Source organism: Budorcas taxicolor, chromosome 13 (assembly GCF_023091745.1).
Source record: "Budorcas taxicolor isolate Tak-1 chromosome 13, Takin1.1, whole genome shotgun sequence".
NCBI classification, from domain to species: domain Eukaryota; kingdom Metazoa; phylum Chordata; class Mammalia; order Artiodactyla; family Bovidae; genus Budorcas; species Budorcas taxicolor.
The window spans coordinates 10,772,063-10,786,800 of NC_068922.1; the positions used below are offsets into that span (position 1 = coordinate 10,772,063).

At 41.1% G+C, this 14,738-nt stretch overlaps 1 protein-coding gene across 1 annotated transcript; it reads left to right on the plus strand.

Moving 5' to 3' along the window:
• The first annotated feature begins 900 nt into the window (after nt 1-900).
• SNRPB2 (small nuclear ribonucleoprotein polypeptide B2) lies at nt 901-14,685 on the plus strand. Its single transcript, XM_052651052.1, has 7 exons — nt 901-953; nt 4,120-4,209; nt 4,583-4,755; nt 11,284-11,424; nt 12,041-12,091; nt 13,719-13,807; nt 14,282-14,685. Exons 2-7 carry the CDS (start codon nt 4,146-4,148, stop codon nt 14,439-14,441), a joined length of 678 nt encoding a protein of 225 aa, XP_052507012.1. The 5' UTR covers nt 901-953; nt 4,120-4,145; the 3' UTR covers nt 14,442-14,685.
• Nucleotides 14,686-14,738: the final 53 nt, after the last annotated feature.

Here is a 14,738-nt window from a genome sequence, read left to right on the forward strand (position 1 = left end):
ATGCTGAAGCTGAAGTTCCAATACAGTGGTCACCTGATGTGAAGTACTGATTCGTTAGGAAAGGCCCTGATGCTGGGAAAGATTGAAGGCAGGAGGAGAAGGGGATGACAGAGGATGAGATGGTTGGATGGCATCACCAACTCAATGGACATGAGTTTGAGCAAGCTCCAGGAGATGCTGCAGGACAGGGAAGGCTGGCGTGCTGCAGTCCATGGGGCTGCAAAGAGTTGGACACGACTGAGTGACTCAACAACAAAAAGGCTACTGTGAGTGTTCTGAGCACCTTTGTGATAGGTCTGGATTAAATGTGTGATGCTGGGTAGGTTAGGTGTTATTACATGTGTCCTCAGTTGCATCTTACAGTGCTTTCAACTTACCGGTGTGTTTGTCGTGTCCAGTCATGTCCAACTGGACCACCCCATGGAGTGCAGGCCACCATGCTCCTCTGTCCACGGGATTTCACAGGCAAGAATACCGGGGTGGGTTGTCATGCCCTCTCCTCCAGGGAATCTTCCCAACCCAGGGATCGAACCCAGGTCTCCCGCATTGCAGGCTAATTCTTTACCGTCTGAACCACTAGGGAAGCCCACAGATGTGTTTATCAGGATGTTCTAGGTTGAACAGCGCTAACTCATGGTGACGGAACTGATCACCGTCTGTCCTTATACTCTTACTGCGCTCCCCCAGAATTCGAGTTAAACCCACAGAATTCCCCCAGGCCTATTTCCCTTACCCCGTTTCCCCTTCACACCTGTTCTCCCCATCCACCAGGTGTGCGCATGCTCAGAGCGATTACTTACTGTGGTCTAGACCGACGGACATCGATCCACTCTGGGCTCGGCTTCTTGACTGATCGGCTTTCGATTGACGTGCGTGGTAGCGTCATTTCCGGTGGCTGGTTCGGCTTCCGGCTTCTGGCTTGTGGCTGTTACGGGACGTGGAGGACCTGTTCGGTGAGTTGGCGGGGTTTTTTTCTTCGCTCTCTTCTCTCTTCTGGCTGCGGGTTGCAGCTTAGGCAAACCTTCCCCTGCGGGAGCCGAGAACAAGCGGTCCGCTGCGCTGGGGCCGGAATGTATGCAGCCGAGGGTTCGTGGTGGGTCGCCGAGGAAGGCCTGGAAACTGACGCTCGGGTCTGGCGAGGCCCCTGGACTTAGAGCTTGCCTTAGGGGGGACACTTAGGGGCCGGGCATGGCGTGGCCGCTTCCTGGGGCTTCGGGCGGAGCCCGTGGGCGGACGTCGCTGCGTCTGGAGAGCCGGCACCCTCGCGCGTGTGAAGTTACGGATAACCTTCGCGTATGCGAGGCGATTACCGCGCGCCGTGCGTTCTCAGGGGCCTCCCAGAGGCTCCCCTTTTGAATCCGGAAGGCGACTCCCGGCGCCCCTGCTCAGTTTGATCCCTGTCACTTCCTTCCCTTCATCGTCTTCGAGTCACCAGTCCACCAAGATTCAGTTTAGGGGTCTCAAACCTCTGAGAGACGTTCAGTTCAGTTCAGTCGCTCAGTCGTGTCCGACTCTTTGCGACTCCATGAATCGCAGCACGCCAGGCCTCCCTGTTCATCACCATCTCCCGGAGTTCACTCAGACTCACGTCCATCGAGTCCTTGATGCCATCCAGCCATCTCATTCTCGGTCGTCCCCTTCTCCTCCTGCCCCCAATCCCTCCCAGCATCAGAGTCTTTTCCAGTGAGTCAGCTCTTCTCATGAGGTGGCCAAAGTACTGAAGTTTCAGCTTTAGCATCATTCCTTCCAAAGAAATCCCAGGGCTGATCTCCTTCAGAATGGACTGGTTGGATCTCCTTGCAGTCCAAGGGACTCTCAAGAGTCTTCTCCAACACCACAGTTCAAAAGCATCAATTCTTCGGCGCTTGGCCTTCTTCACAGTCCAACTCTCACATCCATACATGACCACTGGAAAAACCATAGCCTTGACTAGACGGGCCTTTGTTGGCAAAGTAATGTCTCTGCTTTGGAATATGCTGTCTAGGTGGGTCATAACTTTTCTTCCAAGGAGTAAGTGTCTTTTAATTTGATGGCTGCAGTCACCATCTGCAGTGATTTTGGAGCCCAGAAAAATAGTCTGACACTGTTTCCACTGTTTCCCCATCTATTTCCCATGAAGTGATGGGACTGGATGCCATGATCTTCGTTTTCTGAATGTTGAGCTTTAGGCCAACTTTTTCACTCTCCTCTTTCACTTTCACCAAGAGGCTTTTTAGTTCCTCTTCACTTTCTGCCATAAGGGTGGTGTCATCTGCATATCTGAGGTTATTGATATTTCTCCCGGCAATCTTGATTCCAGCTTGTGCTTCTTCCAGTCCAGTGTTTCTCATGATGTACTCTGCATATAAGTTAAATAAGCAGGGTGACAATATACAGCCTTGACGCACTCCTTTTCCTATCTGAAACCAGTCTGTTGTTCCATGTCCAGTTCTAACCGTTGCTTCCTGACCTGCATGCAGATTTCTCAAGAGGCAGGTCAGGTGGTCTGGTATTCCCATCTCTTTCAGAATTTTCCACAGTTTGTTGTGATCCACACAGTCAAAGGCTTTGGCATAGTCAAGAAAGCAGAAATAGATGTTTTTCTGGAACTCTCTTGCTTTTTCCATGATCCAGCGGATGTTGGCACTTTGATCTCTGGTTCCTCTGCCTTTTCTAAAACCAGCTTGAACATCAGGGAGTTCATGGTTCACGTATTGCTGAAGCCTGGCTTGGAGAATTTTGAGCATTATTTTACTAGCATGTGAGAGGAGTGCAATTGTGCGGTAGTTTGAGCATTCTTTGGCATTGCCTTTCTTTGGGATTGCGTTACCTTTCACCTATTAACCTACAGAAGAACAGTCCTTGTCTGTAGGCGTTTTGCTTGTCAGACATCCTACGCTATGCAAGTACTATGAGTGTAAATGTTCGTGAAATGAAGGTATATGTGGGTTATCAGGGAATAAAGCAAGGTCCCAATTCGCGACTAAAAGAGTGGGAAAAATGAAATAGTGTGGTGGGTGTGAAATAAAAGTGCAAGAGACAGAAAACAAGGGTTGAATTTTCAGGCCTCCTGCGTATCACCTATGTAACCGTGGGAAAGAACTTGCATTAACTTCTTGTTTCGTCGCCAAATCATGTTCCACTCTTTGCGACCCCATGGACTGTATTCCGCCAGGCTCCTCTATCCATGGGATTTCCCAGGCAAGAATACTGGAGTGGGTTGCCATTTCCTTCAGGGGATCTTCATGACCCATGGTTCAGGCCCGCGTCTCCTGCGTTGACAGGCCGATGCTTTACCACTGAGCCACCTGGGAATCCGTGCTTTATTCTGTGATAAACAGCAGTGACAGCTGTTGTAAGTGCTTACTGCTCATTCTAAAGCTGCAAAGAATTTTATCTCATTTAGTCTTCTGAGCTCTATTAGCAAATCACCATCCCCATTTTACAGATATGAACCTGTGAAATTAAGGAATTTGCCATCAGTCAAGCAGCTAGTAAGAAGCATAGAAAGATTTGAATTCAAATCCACTGGCACTAGATAACTGAGTTTTTAACCATCATGCTGTACTATACCAGCGTTTCAAGTCGGTTCCATTTGACTTTGGAATCAGGACTGTTGGTGATGGTGTGTGTAAATTAAGCAATAATATGGAAGTCCTTTATGAGAGTACCCATGCAAGGATTCTTAGCAAATTTCATTAATGTTCTGTATCATGATTTTTACTGAACATGCATTTGTTAGCTTGTTTTTTCATTTTTCACCAAATCTATTCAATTTTTAAATATTGTTTAAAAGGAAAAGTTTCATTAGGCAGATGGAAAAAAACAGTCTCACTTGTCATGGAAGAAATAGGTTATAAAAATAAAAGTATGGAATAAAGGAATATTATTAAAAATTGACTAGATAATGGTGCAGCACCAAGTTTTCGACCTGAGAACTGTTCTTTTCTTTCAAAAGGAGGGCTCGCAAGTTTTGGAGAGGTTTTAAAGACTACCCCCAAACTGATATTTTCAGTTTTCAAACTGACATTTGGGGCTGAAAGAATTGAAAAGTCAGTACCTTTGTTCTATGTCCTTAATGCCACCCTATGACGTGAACGAATCCTCCGTTTAGTAACAGAATATTTATTGTCTTCTTAGGCTATTGGAACAGTTTAACACAAAACATGGATATCAGACCAAATCATACAATTTATATCAACAATATGAATGACAAAATTAAAAAGGAAGGTAAGTGTTTTTTTAAAAAACTAGTGTGTTTATTTACTACCATCTTAAAAATTATACAGCTTCAAAAGTTCCCATCTAGTCATCTTTCTCACTGCGTGAAATAATGGTTTATCCCTTATTGTGTAAAGACTTTAAGGCTTTTTAAAGATTAAAAATAAGTAGGGGCTGAAGATGTGTTGAATCTGTTTTCACTCAGATGAAACCATTTCAGAAACTCTTAAAATTAAACAGCCATTGGGAATAGTATGTTATTAAAATATGTAACTTTGTATAAATAAATGAGCGGAGTGCATTCAGTGCAATGTCATTTTAAGAAGAATTTCAGTCATAGTTTCATCCACAGATGCCTTGTTTCCCCTCTAATTTTGTGCAGAATTGAAGAGATCCCTGTATGCCCTGTTTTCTCAGTTTGGCCACGTGGTAGATATCGTTGCTTTGAAGACCATGAAGATGAGGGGACAAGCCTTTGTTATATTTAAGGAACTGGGCTCATCTACAAATGCCTTGAGACAGTTACAAGGATTTCCATTTTATGGCAAACCAATGGTAAATCAATCTTATTTTGGCTTTAATCACTATTAATGGTATGGTAGATTTGTAAATATACCCTTGACAGTGTGGCTGTTGCTTTCTGCCTTCTGTGTAGTGGGCTGGGGTTCATTTATGTATTTATTTTTATAGAAACACAGTAGTAGAGTTTGTAATATTCACTTTTTGAGTTATGATACTTCAGATGGGCAAAAGCAAAGAAGATGTAGAATATTTTAAGAACAATGGCAGTATAGGCAATACTGTCCTCTCAAAAGAACTAAGAACTATAAATTAATTACTCAGAAGATTAAAAAGAAACCTCTGTTTGTAAACTTGTAAAACAACACAAAACAAAAATGGTGAGTCAAAGAGGAAATCCAGTCCGAAATTTCAAAAAATACCATAGTGAAATACTGAACTTTAGACACTATGCAGTCAAAGCGCTGATCTAAGGACAGTTTTAAACTCAGGAGAGACCTGAGATTTCACGTTTAGCTGTTGGGTCAAAGTTGAATTGTGGGAAGGGAAGCAGGGAACTCAGGAGGCATTGGTATAAGTCAGAGGTGGTAGAGGATTGGATCAGGCTGGAGACAGAGTGTATAATCCAGAGGTCTCTTGGTGTTTGAATGGGTACAGTCTCCCTTGGGTATGGATTTTAGTGCTTTTCTTCTGGAACTGGAATGTGATGGGAAGGGGTGTTGGGGAAAGAGCCGAGGCCGAGAGTTTCAAGGTCCCATGTTCTCATTCTGGTTCTGCCATTAACTGGCTTTTTGTGCATGTTCCATTTCACCACCTATTTAAAAAAAAAGAAGAAGAAGCAGACTGAATATTTTTTGGTCAAATTTACAGGCAAGCAAAAACTCTTTTATAAAGGACCAGATAATACAAGCTTTGTGGACCACAGAGTTTGTATTGCACATTCCTGTGTGTGTGTGTGTGTGTGTGTGTGTGTGTGTTTTAAATAACCCTTTAAAAATGGTAAAAAGAAAGAAAAAAGTTCTTAACTCATAGGCCATACAAAAACAGGCCATGGGCTGGATTTGGCCCATAATCTGTAGTGCAGAATACCACTGTGATCTCTTTTTACAAATTAAAAATCAGGCACAGAAATCTTATGTTACTGTAACCAGTGGCATCGTCAGGACTTGAAAGGTAATCTGCTGACATCCAATATTGTGATGTTTTTTTCCCCTCAATTAGGATAGGCATCTGATCTGTAAAGGGCCAGATAGTAAATATTTTAGGCTTTACGAGCCAGATGATCTCTTTTGCAGCTCCTTAAACTGCTTTTATAGTTGAAGAAGCAGCCACAGAAGGTGTGCAGATGGAAGGGTTTGTCTGTGTCCTAAGAAGACCTAACGCAGAATACCAGGCAGTGTTGGCATAGTCAGCACTCCACGGACCTCGGTATTGCACTGTTTAATTCAGGACTGAGCACTTTTTGTCTGTTAAACTGCCACACATTTTCTGCCCATCCTCTATCCAGTGCTCCTTTTCCCATCATTTCCCACCTGACTGTTTCCCACCATCGTATGTTTGAAAAGTCGTATTCCAGAAAAACTGAGAAGGGGTAGTACCTACCTACCTACCCCAACTTACAGTAAATTGGCATTTCCGGAAACCAGTTTATCTTTCTCAGTAGCATGAAGAACCAGCATAATTGAGATCTCAGCTGGTAGTAGCATAAGACTGGGTTTTAGTTTAAATCTGAAATTACGTTAGTATGGAGAAGCCATTTATTCCCATACAGGGTTTTAGGACTGTTTGTTAAGTTGGGATGACACGTTTTGCATATGCCTGGGATTGAAGGCCAGGAAAGCTGGAAATTGTTTGCTGCATTTGGCACCGGCTTCACCTTGCCAGCTAGTTACTAAAAATCAAAGGGACAAGCCCATTAGACTGATCTCGTGTTGGAGGTGTTTCAGGAGGTCTCTTCTCTGCCTTCAGGAAAGTAGGAGGTACCGCCAGGTCTCCAGCATCCTGGGGGAGGGGAAGAGTGTTCCTTGAGCTACCTTGCTTATATTTGCTTAGGTGGTTTCAGTTGCTCTTTTATTTTAACGCCAACATACCAGATCAGAAATGAGCAAAATTGTCTATGACTTGGAACTCAGAACAAAATTATTCTCTGTGATTCAAGGACATTTGATTCTTTAATTCCAAAAATACCTCAGTAAAGTGAAACCATCTTCCTAAGGGTGTCTGTCTTGAAACCTCTGGTATAAATGTAAATCTTGTGCCTTCTCTAAGCTCTGGGTGAATTTTTATCTCTCATCAGTATTTAGTCTACTATTTTTCAACACTGGCACTATTGACATTTTGAACTGAATAACTTTTTTTTTATTGTTCGGGCTTCCTGGTTCATTGGAGAGTGTTTAACAGCATGTCTGGCCTCTGCCCACTTAGCGTGACGATGCAGTGTCTCCAGCCAGCAGTGCCAGCTGTGTGCTGGTGGGCAGATTCTCCTCAACTCGAGAACTGCTGCTCTAGACCAGCCAGCTAAGAGCGAGGCCTGAGGTGAGAGTTTTTCACAGGCCATAGGGATAAGCACAAGATCACCCAAGATCTTCTCAGGTCAGAAGAAGGTTGAAGACCCAGGGGAGTTGGGAGAAAATCCCTGGACCAAGTCAGAGTTAGCCCAGATCTGCTCCTTTTGGTTAGATGATGATGTGCAAGACTAACAAAGTTGCTGGCAGGGTTAAGTCCACTTGGAGGAAGTCCTGCAATCAGAAGAAGCCTAAGGGATGGAGTATGAAAAGGCAAAAAGATAGGACACTGAAAGATGAACTCCCCAGGTTGGTAGGTGCCCAGGATACTGCTGGAGACTAGTGGAAAAATAACTCCACAAAGAGTGAAGAGAGAGAGCCAAAGCAAAAACAGAACCCAGTGGCGGATGTGACTGGTGATGGAAGTAAAGTCCGATGGTATAAACAGCAGTATTGCATAGGAACCTGGAATATTACGTCCATGAATTAAGGCAAATTGGAAGTGGTCAAACAGGAGATGGCAAGAGTGAACATCAACATTTTAGGAATCAACAAACTAAAATGGACTGGAGTGGGTGAATTTAACTCAGATGACCATTGTAATGCCCTAACCAGTAAAGCTGAAGAAGCTGAAGTTGAATGGTTCTGTGAAGACCTACAAGACCTTCTAGAACTAACACCCCCAAAAGATGTCCTTTTCATTATAGGGGACTGGAATGCAAAAATAGGAAGTCAAGAAACACCTGGAGTAACAAGCAAATTTGGCCTTGTGCAGAATGAAGCGGGGCAAAGGCTAATAGAATTTTGCCAAGAGAACGCACTGGTTATAGCAAACACCCTCTTCCAACAACACAAGAGAAGACTCTACACATGGACATCACCATATGGTCAGTACCGAAATCAGATTAATTATAGTCTTTGCAGCCAAAGATGGACAAGCTCTATAGAGTCAGGAAAAACAAGACCAGGAGCTGACTGTGACTCAGATCATGAACTCCTTACGGCCAAATTCAGACTTCAATTGAAGAAAGTACGGAAAACCACTGGACCATCCAGGTATGACCTAAATCAAATCCCTTATGATTATACAGTGGAAGTGAGAAATAGATTAGGGATTAGATCTGATAAAGTGCCTGAAGAAGTATGGATGGAGGTTCGTGACATTGTACAGGAGACAGGGATCAAGACCATCCCCAAGAAAAAGAAATGCAAAAAGGCAAGATGGTTGAGGAGGCCTCACAAATAGCTGTGAAAAGAAGAGAAGTGAAAGGCAGAGGAAAAAAGGAAAGAGATACCCATTTGAATGCAGAGTTTCAAAGAATAGCAAGAAGAGATAAGAAAGCCTTCCTCGGTGATCATTGCAAAGAAATAGAAGAAAACAATAGAATGGGAAAGACTAGAGATCTTTTCAAGAAAGTTAGCCATACCAAGGGAACATTTCATACAAAGATGGGCACAGTAAAGGACAGAAGTGGTATGGACCTAACAGAATCAAGATATTAAGAAGAGGTGGCAAGACTACACAGAAGAACTGTACAAAAAAGATCTTCATGACCCAGATAATCATGATGGTGTGATCACTCACCTAGAGCCAGACCATCCTGCAATGTGAAGGCAAGTGGGCCTTAGGAAGCATTACTATAAACAAAGCTAGTAGAAGTGATAGAATTTCAGTTGAGCTATTTCCAGTCCTAAAAGACGATTCTGTGAAAGTGCTGCACTCAATATGCCAGCAAATTTGGAAAACTCAGCAGTGGCCACAGGACTGGAAAAGGTCAGTTTTCATTCCAATCCCAAAGAAAGGCACTGCCAAAGAATGCTCAAACTACTACACAGTTGCACTCATCTCACACACTAGCAAAGTACTGCTCAAAATTCTCCAAGCCAGGCTTCAACAGTACATGAACCGTGAACTTCCAGATGTTCAAGCTGGATTTAGAAAAAGCAGAGGAACCAGAGATCAAATTGCCAACATCTTTTGGATCATCAAAAAAGCCAGAGAGTTACAAAAAAAATCTACTTTTATTTTATTGACTACGCGAAAGCCTTTGACTGTGTGGATCACAGCAAACTGGGAAAGTCTTAAAGAGATGGGAATACCAGACCTCCTGATCTGCCTTTTGAGAAACCTATATGCAGGTCAGGACGCAACAGTTAGAACTGGACATGAAATAACAGACTGGTTCCAAATAGGAAAAGGAGTACGTCAAGGCTGTATATTGTCACCCTGCTTATTTAGCTTATATGCAGAGTACATCATGAGAAACGCTGGGCTGGAAGAAGCACAAGCTGGAATCAGTATTGCCGGGAGAAGTATCAATAACCTCAGATACGCAGATGACACCACCCTTATGGCAGAAAGTGAAGAAGAACTAAAGAACCTCTTGATGAAAGCGAAAGAGGAGAGCAAAAAAGCTAGCTTAAAACTGAACATTGAAAAGTTAAGATCATGGCACCCGCTCCCATCACTTCATGGCAAATAGATAGGGAAACAGTGGAAACAGTGACAGACTTTATTTTGGGGGGCACCAAAATCACTGCAGATGGTAACTGCAGCCATGAAATTAAAAGACACTTGCTCCTTGGAAGAAAAGTTATGACCAACCTAGATAGCATATTAAAAAGCAGAGACATTACTCTGCCAACAAAGGTCCATCTAGTCAAAGCTATGGTTTTTCCAGTAGTCATGTATGGATGTGAGAGTTGGACTATAAAGAAAGCTGAGTGCTGAAGAATTGATGCTTTTAAACTGTGATGTTGGAGAAGACTTGAGAGTCCCTTGCACTGCAAGATCCAACCAGTCCATCCTAAAGGAAATCAGTCCTGAAAATTCATTGGAAGGACTGATGCTGAAGCTGAAACTCCAATATTTTGTCCACCTGATGCAAAGAACTGACTCACTGGAAAAGACCCTGATGCTGGGAAAGGTTGAAGGGGACGACAGAAGATAAGATGGTTGGATGGCATCACTGACTCAACAGACATGAGTTTGAGTAAGTTCCAGTAGTTGGTGATGGACAGGGAGGCCTGGTGTGCTGCGGTCCACGGAGTTCAAAGAATTGGACCCAACTGAGCAACTGAACTGACTGACTGAAGGGATGGAGATGTTGTGAGAGGCTTGCCCTCCTCTTGTTTCCCCCATATAGTCATCTCTAGTTAACATCAAAGAGAGGAAAGAGCTGCTCTTGGTTTTAACGAATTCTTTGTTTTCAAACCTTCATTATTTTTAAAAATTAATTTCTGTTGGAGTATAGTTGCTCTGCAGTGTTGTGTTAGTTTCTACTATACAGCAAAGTGAATCAGCCCTATGTATACCTACATCCCCTCTTTTTTGGATTTCCCTCCCATTTTAAGTCACAGAGTACTGAGTAGAGTTCCCTGAGCTGTACATTAGCAAACCTGTATATTGTAAAATGTCACTTTTTCTAATTCTTGCCATAGAAGACAACCATAGAGAGGAATTGGTAGATCTGGTGTTTCAATATGATCAGAGAGGTAGTTTCAGCTTTCTGGACCCCAGGAAAGAAAAGTTTTATGCTGCGCGTGGCGTATTATTCATGCAAGTGGCCTGGTTGCACAGCTATGATGCCATCTTATTTCCTTTCAAAGCTTTTAAAATTTAAGTTGATGCCACTATTCATTATTTCGTTTAAAAGTAATATTCCAGATTCAAAGAAAAGTCATTCTCAGTCTTCAGTACTTTAACTTGAGAAGTAACAAACTCCATGCACAGCTTGACCTGTCGAACATTCCTGTAAGGTATAGACAGCTTTCCAGTGTACTCTTTTCTGTCTTTTAATGGAGAGGATCAGTGGTACAGATTTTTCCAAGTCCTGTTTATCCCATATGAAAATCTATGGTTCTTCAAATAAACACAGTTGAATCTAACCTTGTCTCAGTTGCAAATCAGGGCCACAATTTATTTTCTGTTGGCACTCAGCATACTTGACAGATTTCCTTCAGGATGTGTTTAAAATTAGCTCATATTTGTGTAATGAAATTTGAAATATTAATGACAAGTGTAGATGAAAAATAACTTTTTAAAAAATAATTAAAACAGCGAATCCAGTATGCCAAAACAGATTCTGATATAATATCTAAAATGCGTGGCACTTTTGCTGACAAAGAAAAGAAAAAAGAAAAGAAGAAAGCCAAACCTGTGGAACAGGCTGCAGCAACTGTGAACAAAAAGCCTGGTCAGGTAAGATGGGCAGAAGTTCCTATTTTGCTGTATATCAGACAGTTTTATTTGAATTTGCATCCATCCTCCTTCCTCCATCATTATCCAAAATATGTTAGTATCTGTTGGCTTATTTTTCAAGTTCTGTGTATAAATAATACTATAGATTTTATCTTTATTTAGTATTCCACTGAAATCAGTCTTCTTTGAACAGTTCATAAATTCAAAAATCTAATTTAAAAATTCCAGATAAAGGTGAAATTATCATCCAAAAACTAGTTACTTTGGGATTGAAAGTAATTAGGAATCAGTTTTAATAAGTATAATGCTTGAGTTTTTTTTCTAGTTGTTTTAAAAAAAGAAAAGTGAGAAAGGCTGGTCCTTGGTTTTTCTCCTATGTATTTCTCCATAATTTTGAAACTTAGAGGTTGACTTTTATGATACAGACCTTTCAAAAATATTTGACAAGTTACAAATACATAAATGTTTGAGTCAGAGTTTTAAGATGTAAATTCTCAAAATAAAATGGAATAAAAAAATCTATGTTAATCTTATTTTTAGTGCAGTAATTTTAAACACTTGCTACTTTTTCAGAGGGATTGGAAGTTTTAACTGTTTCTCACTCTTTTTCCTTTAGGGAACACCAAATTCAGCTAATACCCAAGGAAATGCAACACCAAATCCTCAGGTAATATTTTTTCCCATGTGATACTTACTTTAAAATAAAATTACAAAACAATAGCAGTAATGTACAACAACCCTCATGTCTCCAAAAACTGAAAATGATTCCATCTATAAGCCACAATAATGTGGAACCTCCTTCCTCAAAACATTTTCTTTTTCTTTAAGAAGAAAACAAAACCTGACTTTATTCCTTGCTTCCCACAATGATCAATGACAGGATTAAGCAATATATTCTAAGTTCTATAAAAATAAGAAGCAGAATGGTTGTTTTCTTCACATGATGTGGCCCAGAGCTTTTCGGGCTTGTTGCTTGGAATCCATTCCCTTTGGCTAAAGCACTAACCCATCTTTTCTCAAAGAGCAAAGTTGTTCTATAGTTACCTTTGTTCTTATTTCCTCAATACATATATGTTTAAGTCTCCTGATGCAGATCTTTACCCAGTGACTCCACGGTATAGAATCCACCGGCAGTGCAGGAGCTGCAGGAGACATGTGTTCTTACCAGGATTGGGAAGATCCCCTGGAGGAGGAAATGGCCAACCGCTCCAGTTTTCTTGCCTGGAGAATTCCATGGGCCGAAGACCCTGGCGGCTATAGTCCATGTGGTTGCAAAGAGTCAGACACAACTGAAGCAACTTAGCACAATATAGATTTATCAGGAAACTCTACTAAATCTTCCCAATAAAGGCCTCAGAAATCTTGAGTTATACACTAATGGTTTCCCACTTGGTCCCTTAGGTACTAGGGTCTGACAGGATCCTTACATCCAGGGAATTCCTTGCACCACTGAGGTTTTCCTCCTCTGATTTTAAGTTTCTTGCATTTTCTACTACTTTGAAGTCTGTCAGCAACTATAGTCCAGCACATAATTCTCTAAGCGCTAAGTTCTTTACATTTCATCTTTTTTCTCCCATGAAATTTACTCTCATTTACTTGGGAAAAACAGTAAAAATCGCCAAATATGGGTTCTACATGGAAACTTTCTCTTTTTCAATTTATTTATTTTTGGCTACGTTGGGTCTTCGTTGCTATGCACAAACTTTCTCTAGTTGTGTGAGTGGGGGCTACACTCTAGCTGCGGTGTGCGGGCTTCTCATTGCAGTGGCTTCTCTTGTTGCAGAGCATGGGCTCCGTAGTTGTAGCACTAAGTGGAAATCTTTTTTTTTTTTCTTTTTTTAGTTTTCTCACACATTGGGAGGTAGTATGCAGTAGGATTGAGTATCTGAGGGTTAAGCAGCTGAGGACGGGTGACACCAATGCCATCTCTGGTTTTGTTAAGACCAGTTATATAATCCAGATATTCCAGCTGCCTCCAGATGCTTAAAACTTAAATATTAAATATTATTTTAAATACTGTTAATTAAATACTTAAATACTTAAAAACTGTTGATAAGATTTATAATCTTCCAAATATTTCCTAAGTGACTTGAATGTCAATCTTAATTACTGTTAGGTTTTGTTTACTTCTCTGGTGTCACTGTTTTTCACCTTTAGAGCTTGATGTGGTAAGATTTCATAAGCCTTACACTGTGGAATGTAATACTCTGAAATTTAGATTTAAATGTAAGAGCCAAAGTGACTTGGTATGCTTTTTATACTTCTAAGTTGACTTGGCCTTTTCTTTTTAATAGGTTCCTGATTACCCTCCAAACTACATCTTATTCCTTAATAATCTACCAGAAGAGACTAATGAGATGATGCTCTCCATGCTGTTTAATCAGTAAGTGCTTTCATAAACAGTCTGTGTTCTGAGAGCCTCCTGACAGGACAGATAGCACTTCCCTGGGTTGAATCCATTTGTATACCATACAATAATTCCTTACGGCTTCATTGATTTGCTCCAGGATTAATCATGAATTGAGACCAGTATGCAGATTAAGCAAATAAGTTGAATTACCTCTAACGTTTGAATTATTAATTCTAATTGATAAGTAAACTAGAAGACAAAGCTTTGATGAAGTGACAGAAATAGAATTGGCTTACATGATTCCTACAGTTCTTTTCATGGTATTAATTATATTTCAGGCTCTTTCATCCCACTCAGGATTCTTGGTGGGATGTGATCATTTTCCTGGACATATATCATGATGTTGCTTAACAAATACAGAATAGACATTTTGTATTTGATGTCATTTCTATATTTGTATATATATAAATTGTTTACATATATAAGCATTGTTTTCATTCGTTATAGGTTCCCTGGTTTCAAGGAAGTACGTTTGGTACCTGGGAGGCATGACATCGCTTTTGTTGAATTTGAAAATGATGGACAGGCTGGAGCTGCTAGGGATGCTCTGCAGGGATTTAAGATCACTCCGTCCCATGCCATGAAGATCACCTATGCCAAAAAATAACATTTGGGATAGCTGTCTTTAAAGGACTCAGTGTTATTTATAGCTTTCGTTTTGATAACATTTGATCAGTTCATTTTAATAGCTGGGAAAGGGGAAGTGTATGTGAGCTTTTTGTAAAGGATTTAAAAGGTTACGTAGTCTCTGTTTAGCCTTAGTGAACTGTGAAGGCCTTAATTTTGTACAATAAAATTTTTATTAGTATTCCTTATCTAGTATTTCATTTATTGACCCACTGCCCTATCACCAAATGCTGGTGCTAGGCTAGGACACATCTTAAGGTATATAAAACTGTCATGG

Excerpts from the sequence above, each read along its gene's own strand:
- SNRPB2 (XM_052651052.1), top strand. The coding sequence starts at position 4,146 with ATGGATATCAGACCAAATCATACAATTTATATCAACAATATGAATGAC. Across the intron at positions 4,756-11,283 it reads CATTTTATGGCAAACCAATG|CGAATCCAGTATGCCAAAAC; the intron begins GTAAATCAATCT and ends TAATTAAAACAG. Across the intron at positions 11,425-12,040 it reads TGAACAAAAAGCCTGGTCAG|GGAACACCAAATTCAGCTAA; the intron begins GTAAGATGGGCA and ends TTTTTCCTTTAG.